This window comes from Fusarium mangiferae (genome assembly GCF_900044065.1).
Source record: "Fusarium mangiferae strain MRC7560 genome assembly, contig: FMAN_scaffold002, whole genome shotgun sequence".
NCBI lineage: Eukaryota > Fungi > Ascomycota > Sordariomycetes > Hypocreales > Nectriaceae > Fusarium > Fusarium mangiferae.
This window is the reverse complement of record NW_024573922.1, coordinates 1557882-1571805: the sequence shown is the minus strand read 5'-3', so window position 1 is coordinate 1571805 and position 13924 is coordinate 1557882. Positions and strand designations below refer to the sequence as shown.

Below are 13924 nucleotides of genomic sequence, written 5' to 3'. Positions count from 1 at the left end.
GAGAGGCCACTGCCCTCATCACAGTGTCATAATGGACTTTTCACTGGATGATATTCTCTTCACCGGCGGCCAAGATGCTGCGTTGACTCTTCCTTACGACGAAATTGATGACCCAGCCCCTCAATCGCGGAGTCCATCAAATCCGCTTGCTGAAGGAGCGAACATCGACACCATGCTACAGACCATCAATCCTCAAGAGGCGTTCAACCCTCAAAACACCGAGATCCCGGATTTTCAAATTGATTGGAATGCCGATTTTCAGCAGGCTAAAGCGGCGTCCGAGGCTCCCGCAGACGATCTCAACCAGGACTTTTCTTTTCTCAATCAACCGGCCACAGATTGGTGCATTCCAGCGCCGTTGCCAGCTTCCAATGATCCTGTTAAAATGCCCATGACCACAATTGAGGAATTCTTTGTCAAGAATGGAGCATCATACCCCCCTGTGCCATGCACCAACTGTCGTCGAACCCGTTTGCAGTGTCTGATCTTGCAAACTACCGTAGCGAACCCGAACCCTACCAAGAGCTGTTCGAGCTGTGTCGCCTTGTTCCGCGAATGCAGTCTGGCAGGGCAGAAGAAGAGGAAACCCTCGGAATTCGAAACGTCAGAGCCTGTCATCGGTCGCCTCCACGGGGTTAGCGAGCACAGCATCCTAGGAGTACCTGCGACAGTTGATGAAGGTCAATCATCGCAGGGCCTTACAATGGCAGCACTGTCGGGCAAAAGAGCGAATACTCGATCAGTGCGAAAGACGAGGGTGCTGCGAAATTGGTACCTTTCCAATCTGGACCATCCCTACCCATCAGAGGAAGAGAAAGCTAGTCTTTCTCAACAGTCAGGATTGAGCAAGAGTCAAGTAGTCAATTGGTTTGCCAATACTAGACGACGCCATCGACTCTCCTCGACTTACTCTGCATCGCCTGGCCGGGGTCGTCAAGGATTTGCACCAGGATCCCCCATGCCGCATTACCTCCGCAAAAACATGTCACCCTTGGATCGCTGGAAAAATTCTCCGCCCGATGAGGAGCCAGCTTCAGCGACGGCGATTCAAAATGCCCTGGCTGCTCAGTCAAGTGGACATAGTTCGCTGGATAGCGACGGGGCGGCATCTGATGGACCAGGGTCATCTGCGAGCAATGACTCTCTCTGGCTTTCTAATCTTCAAGAGGCCTCATCCAACTCAGCATCTTCTTGTTACTCGTATCGCTCAAGGGATGCGGCATTCTTCTCGCGCTCTGGTAGTAGTTCAGTGGTAGAAGGACCCTCCATATCTAGGACTGCATCCTCGAGGTCACGAACAAAGAAGCTCGTCGCGTTCCAATGTACATTTTGCGGACAGAGCTTCAAGAAAAAGTACGACTGGGTTCGTCATGAACGGTCAATTCATCTCCCAGGTCTCGACTCATGGATTTGCGCATTGCCTGTCACGCCAGATCAATCATTCTTAGTCTGGCGCATGAGTGAGGGTGGCCCGCAATGTCTTTTCTGCGGCGAGAACTCACCCAGCGACGAGCACATTCAAGCTCACGAATTCGAAACCTGTGCCGAACGCCCTGTTTCAGAGCGCAAGTTTACACGCAAAGACCACCTCTGGCAGCACCTTCACAAGTTTCATGGCTGTCGCAAGTGGGATGGCTGGAAACCGGATCTGAGTCTGCTACAACACCGACAAGATATGATAAGAAGCAAATGCGGTTTCTGTCAAGTCATGATGGACAGCTGGGGAGAACGAATAGATCACATCGCTGCTCACTTCCGCTCCGGGTTGACGATGGAGCAATGGGTTGGAGGATCCGGGATCCACGACCCCGGCGATATGGGTACCGAAGGCCGGTAGATGAGCCGCTCTTGGAGGTGGATACAGACACGATACGGGAGATTCACTGACCCGGCATCGGTACGGAAGAATGGAGACAATCGGGGGAACCGATGCAGCCCTGTTTCGACACGTGGGAACCTTGTCCTAGTGACTCCACTGACGGCTAACAGCGGTTAAGTCCAGAAGGCCCGTAGAAGCATTGTTCAATTAATTCAGCATTCGAAACCGTTAAGCGAAATGCGAAAGCCTCAAGAGCAACTTTCACCACCAAAAGTTCACCTCAGGTTCAAAAGACCAATGCTCAGTGACTCGAGTCCCTCGTACTCCAGCACCCCTGCGCCGTTGTGGGGAATCATGAAGTTGTGGCAAATGTCAAACTCTCTTTGACAAGTGACAACAGACACGCGCACAAGAACAGTGGACATGTGAAATCCGGAGTTCGGATGACAGCGTCTCATTTGACAGCCCCTGGTCCGACTCTCCATGACTTGTCAGAGTCTCGACCATCCCTTGCTCACGCGAGCCGAGACCGTTGATTCCTGCTTATTTACGGCGGCCTTACCTTTTTGGATAAATTGGGTAACAAGCCGAATGTCACGTACGTATGCGGGGATTCTTCTCTGTTGTTCTTTTCTGTTGGTACTCCTTTTTAACTTGTTTCTTCTTTTTCTTCTTCTCTCACATTTCATTCCCTTCTTTTTTTTCTCTGTAACTTTGTTGTGTCTTGCTTCGCGTGTCTGTCGCCAGCCCAAGCCTACATCTTCAGCTTCTTCATTCGCATAACTGCAATACTCTCTACAAGTCAGTAAAAATAGATCCTTCAAATCAGTCACCATGATCATCACTCGCGCCCTCTCCATCACCAACTTTGTCATTGCTGGCTCGGCACTCAGCTTCCAGGTGGGTGTTCTGTACCCATGGCACAAGCAGCTTGACGATGGATTCGAGGAGCTCAAGAAGGAGCACTTGCGCGTCCTGCAAGCCGTCGAGTCGAAGGTACAGCAAACACGAGACGCCGCTGTTCTAGAAGAGAGCCGTAACAGCGTTCGCGGCTTGCTCGGCAACCTTGTCGCATGGAAGGCCTGAGCGTGGCCGACTTCGGGGGCAGCGCAGCAACAACAAGACACAACAAAATACCCAGCACGAGGCAGATAAAAACCACACATACACAGAAGAAGATAGACCACTAGCGGCGTCTATTTGAATTCGACAAAGACCAAATTTCCTACTACTCATGGCGTTTCTCCCACGTTATTTTCTCGGCGTTCAAATCCTCGGCCCGGGTGGGGCCGGCAACGGTCACGATCCGGGTGGTCACGTGTACCCCTGAACCCCCTCTTCCGGATTTCGACGGTTTCACCCGATCGGAACCATTACCTTACCTTAGACGGGCGCACGGGAATAATCAGTCAGTTACGGCACAGGAAGGACATATATTTGATCTGCTTAGACTATTTATAGCTCGCATTTAGTTTATGGTGTTTGCTAAATGATACTCTTTTTTTTCCCTAGAAGACTGCTGCCTTGTCGCCTTTATGCTCGGTTTAATTGCCGACGCGTGGATGTGTCGCGTCTTGCAACGCGACTCTTAACTTGGTCTTACAGTAAAGTAGATGATGGACGACTCGAACTGTTTAGCATGATGATCACGAGATAAAAAAATATGTTATTGAAGTCTCAGCGCAGGTAAGCATCCATAACACGCCACCAGAATAGCATTAACACGCTACAAGCCTTGAAATGAACCGTCCACCGCCATCTCCCACCGAAATGAGACCGACCACCACCAAGCGCCGAAACGTCATACACGTCTAATCCTCCGTTTAATTGTCCACCTTGAACCACACGGGGTTATTCGCGTTATTCGTCATACGGACATCGAAGGTGCCCGAATAACCAGGCATGATGCGCAACGGCGCGGCATCGGAGACACGAACGGGGAGAGATCTGCTCCCGTTGAAGAGCTTGTCGATGTTGTTGTTGAACTGCACAAGTAGCACGAGAATTCCGATGAGCGCGCCCGTCGCGGCGAGTTTGACGATGAGGTCGAAGAAGGCGATGACCTTGAGGAAGCCAGAAGACGACTTTTCGGCGGTGGTCATTGTGGGGATGGTTGATGCTTGAGGGGCAGTTGTGGGTTTATCGGCCATGAGCACAGGGTATGCAATATTTGGAGGTGATCAAGTGCTGAGGCAAAAGAGGAAGACGCGAGCAGAGACAACAGTGACAGTCCCAAGGCTGGACTGGGAGAGCAAGGCCTTGAAATACCGTAGGGCTATCCGAGGGAGACTCACACCGCAAGGCTGATCGACGGGGATAGGCACTGAAATAAGCTTAACTCACCAAGCTTCCAGGGCATGAGACCGCCATGACAGGGGTTTAATTGAAGCTACTACATATCGAGAGAGCGCTAGATGCTAGATGGTGGTTTCCAATGGTGGGTGTAATGTCGTGAAGGGCTGTCATTTGATGAGCTTCAGGCTTCCTTGCTTTTGGCGAGGATTCTCTGGGGCGCAGGCTATGCCAGCTTGCCCTGTTTATGAGGGCGGCGACGATGATCGTGGGATAAACGCTCGCATTTAGTTAGCATCTTGTCAATCTTATAGACCAACTCAAACTAAAGTCTTGGGACTTGATTCCATTTTCGTATTAACGAGAGCAAACAGCTCATCAAGTCTGAAGTCATGAATTAGAGGGGTACACTACCCATCTAGCGCACTGTGGCTGACACAGGATCCAGCTACAGCACTAACTCTCGCCAACCAGATTACCGCTCGTTGCTGTTAGATCACTAATAGCGGGGGGCGATGCCCAGGGATCATCGTCGCGATCTGCAGAAGCTGAAAAAGAGGCCCCAGTTGGGCAAGCTTTGCGCAGTGGATGTTTATCCAAGAATGTTCAAGATGAAGAGAAAAGATGGTGAGGGTGAGGGAATTTGGCTCAGGCAGGATCAGATTAGCTTGATGACTTATGACGAGATGCGGGGACTAGAGGAAGTAAAGGTGCAGCCATCGTGGTGCTTAATTGAAGATGTAATTGAGGTGGGTTCTAAAATTAGCAGTGATGCCCAACTCGGCGTAACATCCAGCAAATAACTTACCCTGAAATGACATTCATCTGGCTGGGGTTGCTATATGTGAAATTTTGAACGCTCTAGCTTTACCAAAACAATTTGTTCCGATTTCAACCCCGTGCTTCGATACAATTTCTGATGCCATCTCATCTCACAAAATCACACACGGCGGCGGTGTCTCTACCCCTTCATCCCTCCCCTCCAAGAACCGCTGTTGATCGCTCCAGCCAAGACCGTCAAGCCTCTTCCTCATAATCTTGGCCTCCTCAAGATAGCTCGCACCCTGAACATCTTCAGCATACTCATCCATCAACTTCTCCAGCTCCTCGTGTCTATATCCATCATCCAAAGATGCCCAGACCAACTTCAACAGCTCAGGCACATAGGACGCTCCGCATGGCCTGAATGTCTGGCATCGATATGCAAGTAGTATTGCATCATCGCATATCTCGTGAGAATCTTGTGTGTAGTCTGGAAGAACGCCAAAAGGCTTGAGTGTTGGGCCGATGAGTGCTGCTTGGACGAGAAGACCTGCGTGCCCGGAGGCGTACTCTATGGCTTTCATTCTACACGCAGGCGATGCATCCGTTGGGAGTGTCGCCACCATGGCTTCTTCGTAGAGCTTCTTCATCACGAGTCGTTCTTGAGAGAGAATGTTGTAGTAGCATTTCAACTGGTAGAGATATCTCTCAGGATCTCGAAGAAACACGGGTAAATCACCTATTGCTCCGAGTTCGAAGCAGTAGAGGTTCTGTTCGTAGTGGTATGGTCGTGTCATGATATTGTCTTGGACGGCTACGTCCCAGAACCATGAGCCAAGTTCAACTTTCGGATCGCATAGAGCGGCGTATATCTACTCTCTCTGGTCAGCCAAGTTATGGATGAATAGAATAAGGCCTTACCGCTTGTAAACACCAGGCTCGTATATCACCCGAGTGAAGAATCTCGCCCTGAGATACAGCTTCTTTCAATAAATACGCTATTATCCCTCGATGTTTATTGGCATGCTTGTTATCAAGCCAGATCTAACACCGTCAGTGCCGAAACCAATACATTTGACTGAGCATCATCACCTGGCATAACATCATCATCAAAACGAGTTCCAGCTTAAGCATGACCGGTTGATTATCATCACTCAAACAGCTCTGCAAGGACCTCAACGCCTTCCCATAAAGAGAAAAGGTCTTTTTGTCAGCAGTCTTTCTCAGACGAATTGCTTGGAACGATGCTATCATGGCAGAGGTAGTAGTATCAAGGGCAGAATTCGAGCCCATACGTCGAGGAAGATCTGCAAAGAAATAAGGGCCATATGCTTCAAAACCAAACCGATCATCATTAATCTCCATAAGCGATATAAATTCCGCTGTCAGTCTAGTCGTATCATTGCTAGGTGTTTCAGCAGGAGGCGTGATAAGTTGTGTAGTGTGCGTATCAGGCTTGTACTGGTGAAATTTGAAGCGTCTTGTCCCGCTGCCTACGCACTCATCCCCAAGTCTGATACAGCGGCCGCATTTTGGCTGCTTTTGATCACACTTGTCTCATTAGTCAGAGCTTCATCTCCAAGAGGATAATAAATCATACATACCCTCTTCTTTGCCTTTCGACAAGAGTTGCACCCGCGGCTGCTCGGGACACCAACCATTTTGTTTGATGACTGTTCAGAGTTAGGTAACGGAGGTGAGAGATCCCTTGGTGGGAGATGACGGCAGAGAGTGTTATGTAAGCGTGGGATTGCTGCTTGGCAATCGACGCTGACAGCGACGAACCAATGGATGAAGGGGGAGACAGTGTGTGAGAAATAAGCTTAATATTTTATTTTACGGAGGAAAAACACGCCGCTTACCGGGCATCAAGCTGCAGCAAACAGGTTTAGCTTGCCAGATTGGGCATGCGGCAGTTCTTGTACAGCATGTACCGGTTCATATTGAAAGATAAGCGAGGATTCCATGTCTTGAGCTGTTCGAATGCAAACAGGCAGTTACAAATGCTATTCTAGAAATGATGAACCCTTTCGAGTCTCTTGAAAGCCATCATGGTATCATACAGCTCTGTGTATCGTATCGAGACTAAGCACCCGACAACTTATCTCTCAGTATCTCAAATGTACTCGCCCATCAATTCCCTCACAATCTCAATAGCCCCTGTAAAGTTCGCCTTAGGGAGATTCTCATTCACCCAGGGGAGAATCGGATCAATAGCAAAACACAAGCACCGCCAGTACAATGCTCTCACGACGAGCTGGATCCTTGTATGATCCGTGCTAAGCATCTCGACTAACTTCCGATCTTCATTTAACCAGATGAGCCCATCTGCGACTATGATAGCTTCTGCATAGTCAACCGGTCGCCAGTAAAGCGTGATATCGATGATTGCTGGAGGGCTGTTGGTTTCTGGGTCAAATAAGACGTTTCCAGTTAAATCGCCATGAATAAGCTGATTCTTGATTTTCTCTCGCAATGGCTGTCGTAGCTTAAGAAGTTTGTCAAGGATCGGTTGAATAGTAGCCATTACATCGCTGTTGATCTCCTCGACATCCTCGAGTTTCTTTTCCCCCCAAGTCACAAGATCCGCCTCTGTAAATCGATTCTGTCTCGTCGATAAAAACTTGGGCCTCTCAGTAGCCAATCTTACGATATCGGCATGAAAGGCACGGCAAGCTCTCATAAGAATATCAAAGTTTCCCTGGGGAGTCGCTTTCCCTTCGAGATACTCCCAGGCCGTCCAGTCATCACAAACATATCTCATAGGGGACTCTGAAGCTGGGATTGGCCTAGGGACGCGGTAGTCAATAGGATGAAGTTCGAGCAAAGAGTGGCAGAGGGTTGCTATGTATTCGGATTCTTTGTCATCGTCTGAAGGGCGGAGAAGAATGCCTTGCGAAGTTCGATAGCAGAGACCTCGGCCTCCCGGGACGTGTATCACAGAGCCCTCTACACCAAAGGCATCCAGGACATTCGGAGGCGGTCTTTGACCCATGGTAGCTTTTCGTTCCTTGCAGTGAGAAGAATAGAGAAGCAAGGCGATGGATTCTTCTGCATTTATCTTCGAGTTTGACGATGAGGGGCGCGCCCTTTGGCTGATGAGTCAGGTCATTCGACCAATGCCATGAAAATTTACCAAATAACATCTTATAGGGCCTATCAAGTATATAAATAAAGGATTCGAATATAGATGGGCTATAGTTTTCACATGATTGCCAAACTATAATTCATTCCAACCTAACCTCAGTCTTTGTCCAGTGTCAACAATGATATGAACTATCTTGATAACCTTGTGATCCGTAGAAAGTTCGTCTATAATCCTAAGTCATTTAAAAGAAATGATGACCTGCGCGCTTCCATCGTGTATAATATAAATATAAAGTATAAACCAACGCAGCCTCACTTCTGCAATGCAAGTGAAACCGCACACTCAACCGCGAACCCAAAACTCCTCGCATACCAGCCGGGACCCCAATAACTCAGCTCAATGTTATGCGGTGCCGCTTTTATAAGACTCAAATCAACCCTCTCGCTCTTCGGAAACCCCTCTCTAAAATGCTTCAAATGCTCCTCCGTAGCATCCCAATAATGATCCAAATGCGCCAAAGCCATCATAATCGGCACCGTAACATTAATACCCCATCTGTCCTTCCACTCCCCCAACCAAGATTTTCTCAGCGCTGCAAGTTCCTCAAACGGAATGGCGTGGTCGAGGCGCTCAGACTGTGCATAAACAGTTTCGTCTGCCGTTCCTGGAAGAAGCAAAGTCTTGTCTTTTACTTCGACAGGGATGTTCAAATGCGAGGGTGGAGGATCGGGCTGCGAAACATGGCCGCCTGTGTCTTTCAACAGGGAGCCAAAGCCTGATATGACGATACCGCCGAGGGGATATGCAGGTGATGATGAGGTTGCGTGCAGGGATGATGCGACAATTGCGCCGTTGGCTCCGAGGCTGTGACAGTGAAGAACGATGCATGTGCATGCATTGGGCAGTCCATACTCTTTCCAAAGGGTCGGGAGAATGGATTCGTGGAGTCTTCGTCCCCATTGTTCAGGATAGCTTGATCCTTCGGGAATGCTCCCCACGGGCGTAGTATCCCTATAATCCGGTCGATCTATAGCCACAAACGGCACAGAGAGCGCTTCACTGACACCCCTCGCCGAGTATTCTGGGGTAGCATCGAAGTAGTGGCTCGTATAGCACCCCCCGTGAAGTCCAACCACCAACGGTCTATGCTTAAAAATTGACGGCGACGACGGAATGTTGCAGATTCCAGAGAGCACTGTGCCGTCTTGCAGGGAGAGTTTGAATGGCTCCATGGCGTCTCACCAATTAAGCATAAATGATACGCCAAGCAATGAGAATCAGTTGTGGCTGCTGTTTGTCTCGACCAACAGCGTAAGATAAGCAGCGTGATACAAACCAACAGCAGAAAAACACTCGTGGTGGGGTTGGTTGCAGTGATGGCGGAGACGGGCAGTGATCCGGCGACGGACTGTTGATCTCCCGCCCCCGATATCACTCGAGAACCAGGAAATGGGGATGGTCACTCACTAATAGATAGAAGCTCCACTTCCTCGGGCATTCTCCTCAACTTGTTTACGATCAATTAATTCATCATGGCCGATACAACAGACCCCCCGACGAATCCTTTATATCGAGTCCCCGAGCTACAACAGCATGATCCTCCAATTGAACCAGATCACTCACCTCCTCCGACGAGCGATGATGTCGCAACGGATGATGGGTACGCTTCATCCGAGCATTCCGCACAGTCGTCATCTCTAGCATCGAGTGTGCGCGATTATCAGTTCGAGAATAGTCGGCGCTATCACAAATTTAAAGAGGGTTTGTATCAATTCCCAAATGATCTGCCCGAACAAGAAAGAGAGGATATGAAGCATACGGTTGCAGTGCATCTTCTTGGAGGAAAGTTGCATAATGCGCCGTTGGACCGTCCTCAGAAGATCATCGATGTTGGGACAGGAACTGGAAGCTGGGCAATTGATAGTACGTAAAATAATTGAGGCGGAAAGAAGAATGCTGATGCCTTGTAGTGGGCGATGAATATCCAAGCGCCGAAGTCATTGGGATCGATCTCAGTCCCATTCAACCACCATGGGTTCCTCCCAACGTTCGATTCCTCGTCGACGACGCCGAAGCACCGTGGCTATACTCCGAAAACTCAATAGACCTTGTCCATTTGCGCAACATGTCCACGGCAATCAAGAATTGGCCTGCGCTGCTGGGACAGATCTACCGGTAACATTCCCGCCCCCGATGGGTGCTCACAGCTGACATTCGCAGCGCGTTGAAGCCAGGAGGTTGGATCGAGCTTCCCGAATTCCGATGGGTATACGGATGCGATGACGGAACACTACGTCCCGACTTTACACCACCGCAAATGGTAGCCAACATCCGAGCTGCCCTCGCCAAGTCAGGCATCGAGATGCACGCTGCCGAGAAGAATCCCGATAGACTGCACGACGCTGGATTTGTCAATATCCGCCACGAGATCAAGAAGGTGCCGGTCGGTCCGTGGCCGAAAGACCCGAATCTCAAGATGATTGGTCTCTACAACAGGAGTGTCATCTATGATGGTCTGTACGCAATCACCATCGGCCCGTTCACTCGAGCTTTGGGATGGACGCCCGAAGAGGTCGAAGTCTTCCTTGTCAAGGTTCGAAAGGACTTGAAGGATCCTTCGGTGCATTCCTATGTCCACTTCCATTCGCTATGTGCGCAGAAGCCTTTCCACCCATAGACTGCCTTCCATGGCTCGTTGCAGGCGGCATTGCGCATTACGATCACTGCCCTTTTCTGTACGTGTAGGGATCTTCTTGCCCGTGTCCTAAATAATCCCAACCTCCTTCTTGAACATCTCCAACCATTGTGCGTGGTCCGCAGGTGTTTGGTTCCAAGGATCGTCACTGACGGGGTAAGCCAGATGCGTCAAATGACAAGAGGGCGCGGACTTACTCATTGTAAAGCAGACATCGAGCTTGATGTCTAAGCTCCTCATCCGAAGGAACATGACAGATTGGGTTATTGGGTGACATGGCCGCTTTTACCCATCTCTTCATCTCGCGTGCAAACCACGGGAGGTGATTCGGGTCATTCAAGACATAGATCCCCGGACCAAGCCACGTCGGTCGAAGGCCAGACTCGCCTTCGGCTCCAGGACTCGGGGTCGTTTGTGGTATCTTGGGTGGTGATTTATCGTCTGACCAGAGCCATGTAAAGTCATCGAGTGATGCATCGAACGTGGATTGATCAACGTTATTCGCTGGTTCGTTTGCTTGCCAGGTCATGCTTGTGCCCGACGGTCCAGCTTGCCCTCCGAAAGACCAGTCATTTCCGTCAAAGAGAGACGAGTTGTTCACCCAAGATAGATCATGCTGTGCCTGTACACCTGGAGACTCAGTAGACCATGCCATATTACCTGGCAATGGGAGTTTCCAGCTGTCATCGGCTGACATAAGGTCTGCACGCCGCCGAAAGTCACTTATCCAGTTTGTTGAGTTATACAGAAAACCGATTAACCAGTTTGCAACAAACTCGGGCTTCGTTTGCAGTTCGCTTTCCATCTGCATGACAATACGACCTGCCTCTTTTTGTAGTTCTCTATCCGAAACTTCGGACAGCGCCCTCATTCTTCGATCACGCATGAACGCTTGCAGTCGTGACTCCAGTGGACACTCTTCAAACAATGAGTTCTTGCCCTTGACCCTCAAAACAGAAAGTCTACTTTCTGTACTCGATCGAATCGGTGCAAAGCGAGCTTGTTGAGAAATCTCGTCAGAGGACAGAAGCAAGTCTCTGAACCATGATGGACTCCCGTGAGTGTCCAGGTTCGCTTCGGGAAACGTTACTTCAGAGGCAAACATGATCCGGCAAGCCTCCAGTTGTAGGCTTTCGTGGCTCGGCAGACTTCCAACATTGTCGTTGTGATTCGAGATAAAATATGCCAACTCGAGCGTGATGAGCTCGTATGCACTTCGAGGAGAATCGGGTGGTTTGCCACTCGCTGCGAAGGGGAATGGAGTCCCGCGTTCCAATTCAACCAAGTCTGATACACGTTAGCAACGTACTTCAAAGCATTCTACTGTTCTTACATGGTGGTAGAGCCTTCTCTATAGTCTTCAAGATGTCATCCTCAAATCCCCAGTCGCCAACCCAATTATTCATCGTACATCCCATCTTGAAGTGGTTAGCAACATGATCAACTCTATCAATCCATCTAGTCATGGAAGCTTGACAGAATCCACATCTTGAAATGATATCTGGTTGTGCTGTCCTCCACAGTTTCATGGAAAGGTCAGTTAATTTAGCGTTGTGTACCAGGCGCAGATGTTGTTTGAGGTGGTCTTTCCTGCTAAACGATCTTTCCTGACATGCAGATGGATTATGGCCACTTATATGCTCACCGCTTGGGCTATTTTCTCCGCAGAATAGGCAGATTATTTGGCCAGTATCTGGATCTGTGGCTGTTGGGCCGTCAGGGGAACACTCCCACCGTTCTAAAGACAGGTGTAATGAATTCTCATGACGTTGCCAGTCGTATTTCCGGCTAAAGGTTTCGGTACAGAATGTACATTGGAATGTGAGGCGGGGTTTCATAAGTGATGTTTTCTGGGGTCTCCTTTTTTGGATCGACCTGCCTCGACTGTGTGATGAGGTACCACTAATGGAGCCGTGGGAGGAACGTGAATCTGCCGATGTGCTTCTCGATGTTCCGAGACTGCTAGTCGTTGATCTATGGCCACGTCTCCGGGGTATTCTCTCGTCACTTGAGAACGTGCCTCTCCGACTTCGACTTCCTGCTCCTGTCAGATTCAACCTTGTGCTGGGGGTAGGTAACATACTGGATGTGACTAATTGGCCCGAAGCCATCGCCCGGGCAATAGCAGACACAGCAGCCGGTTCATTCTCAGGTGGTGAGTCGACCCATCTCTGCAAAGGATGCATCCCCTTCTCAGATCTTCTTCGTGGTATCGGTGTACCAGCTCGTGTTGGCGTATACTCGGCAGGAGCCTTGCCAGACTTTCCTGAAGCTGTCTGAGTTCCGCTATCTGTAGTAGTTCTCCGTCTTCGGGCATTTGCTAGCCAATTAGTAATTTGAGTTCGGGTCAAGCCGGTCTGGAGCTCCAGCATATTTTTTTCTTCTTCATTTGGATAAGGGTTGTCGGAGTTTCGAGCAAACCAGTCTTTCAAGGAGCGGATGGCATCGAGAGTGAAGCGATGACCGATCTTTGGCGGGAGGGGAGAAGGGACTGGCGGGGTAAGGATGCTGGGTGACCGAGTTGAAGATGGAGATTCAGAAACATTTCTCATGAGGTCCCCGAAGTTGAGTGCGAGTTGATCAGTCCCTGGGCGCTGTAGCCCATCGCGTTGCAAGCTGGTATCGCCTTGAAGCTGGGTCTGTGTGAAGTCGGTGTCATCTACCGTGAGAGGGAGTTGGGTCATATCCGCAGACCATAAATCGTCAAAGTTGAATTCGAACTCATTCTCTCCCAATCCATTCTCAAACGCAGATTCATATGCGTTCGACTCAAGTGTACCAGGATCAAAGTCCAAAAAAGGCTCCCCACTGGAGGTTGCATCAGGAGGGGCGCTGTGCTCCGTATCGTTAGTATCACCCATATCGACGTTATCAACGCGCATAGCGTCTATTTTCGGATGAATGTATCCGTAGGGCGCGGACTTGAGAGTAAAGAGATGTTGGTGAGGGTCAGAGCGACTTTGGCTTGAGACGATTGAAGGCTTGGTAGGCCCCACTTAAAGTCAATTGCGCCCCAGCAGCCGAGCCTAGTCCGAGATCGGATAACTTTATAACATCGAGATTCATAATGATTTGATGAGAATAGCCATTATTGCAGTAAATGCCATTGCACCGAACTTCATTAAAGGCGTGAGATGTGTGGCGGAGTGCCCTTGTAAATAATCCCTGTTCACTACCTTGAAGGTTGCGTGCAGAAGTTCACGAGGACTGCATCAGATAAATAGTCTGCACAACATACAACCGAGCCAATACAATGTTTCATTTCAGC

At 49.6% G+C, this 13924-nt stretch overlaps 8 protein-coding genes across 8 annotated transcripts; 3 read left to right on the top strand and 5 right to left on the bottom strand.

Moving 5' to 3' along the window:
- Positions 1-31: 31 nt before the first annotated feature.
- FMAN_06161 (uncharacterized protein) lies at positions 32-1837 on the top strand (the record flags this gene model as incomplete). The annotated part of the gene is made up of 1 exon (XM_041827095.1): positions 32-1837. The coding sequence occupies one exon, from the start codon at positions 32-34 to the stop codon at positions 1835-1837; it is 1806 nt and encodes a 601-aa protein (XP_041678092.1).
- An 816-nt stretch (positions 1838-2653) lies between these two features.
- Positions 2654-2905, top strand: FMAN_06162 (uncharacterized protein; the record flags this gene model as incomplete). The annotated part of the gene is made up of 1 exon (XM_041827094.1): positions 2654-2905. The coding sequence occupies one exon, from the start codon at positions 2654-2656 to the stop codon at positions 2903-2905; it is 252 nt and encodes an 83-aa protein (XP_041678091.1).
- A 737-nt stretch (positions 2906-3642) lies between these two features.
- FMAN_06163 (uncharacterized protein) lies at positions 3643-3969 on the bottom strand (the record flags this gene model as incomplete). The annotated part of the gene is made up of 1 exon (XM_041827093.1): positions 3643-3969. The coding sequence occupies one exon, from the start codon at positions 3967-3969 to the stop codon at positions 3643-3645; it is 327 nt and encodes a 108-aa protein (XP_041678090.1).
- A 1074-nt stretch (positions 3970-5043) lies between these two features.
- FMAN_06164 (uncharacterized protein) lies at positions 5044-6534 on the bottom strand (the record flags this gene model as incomplete). Its single annotated transcript, XM_041827092.1, has 4 exons — positions 5044-5745; positions 5795-5917; positions 5966-6424; positions 6478-6534. The coding sequence occupies 4 exons, from the start codon at positions 6532-6534 to the stop codon at positions 5044-5046; spliced, it is 1341 nt and encodes a 446-aa protein (XP_041678089.1).
- Positions 6535-6989: 455 nt separating this feature from the next.
- Positions 6990-7868, bottom strand: FMAN_06165 (uncharacterized protein; the record flags this gene model as incomplete). Its single annotated transcript, XM_041827091.1, has 1 exon — positions 6990-7868. One exon carries the CDS (start codon positions 7866-7868, stop codon positions 6990-6992), a length of 879 nt encoding a protein of 292 aa, XP_041678088.1.
- A 404-nt stretch (positions 7869-8272) lies between these two features.
- On the bottom strand, positions 8273-9193 carry FMAN_06166 (uncharacterized protein; the record flags this gene model as incomplete). The annotated part of the gene is made up of 1 exon (XM_041827090.1): positions 8273-9193. One exon carries the CDS (start codon positions 9191-9193, stop codon positions 8273-8275), a length of 921 nt encoding a protein of 306 aa, XP_041678087.1.
- Positions 9194-9493: 300 nt separating this feature from the next.
- FMAN_06167 (uncharacterized protein) lies at positions 9494-10638 on the top strand (the record flags this gene model as incomplete). The annotated part of the gene is made up of 3 exons (XM_041827089.1): positions 9494-9884; positions 9932-10136; positions 10182-10638. 3 exons carry the CDS (start codon positions 9494-9496, stop codon positions 10636-10638), a joined length of 1053 nt encoding a protein of 350 aa, XP_041678086.1.
- Positions 10639-10849: 211 nt separating this feature from the next.
- Positions 10850-13517, bottom strand: FMAN_06168 (uncharacterized protein; the record flags this gene model as incomplete). Its single annotated transcript, XM_041827088.1, has 3 exons — positions 10850-11943; positions 11990-12694; positions 12740-13517. 3 exons carry the CDS (start codon positions 13515-13517, stop codon positions 10850-10852), a joined length of 2577 nt encoding a protein of 858 aa, XP_041678085.1.
- Positions 13518-13924: the final 407 nt, after the last annotated feature.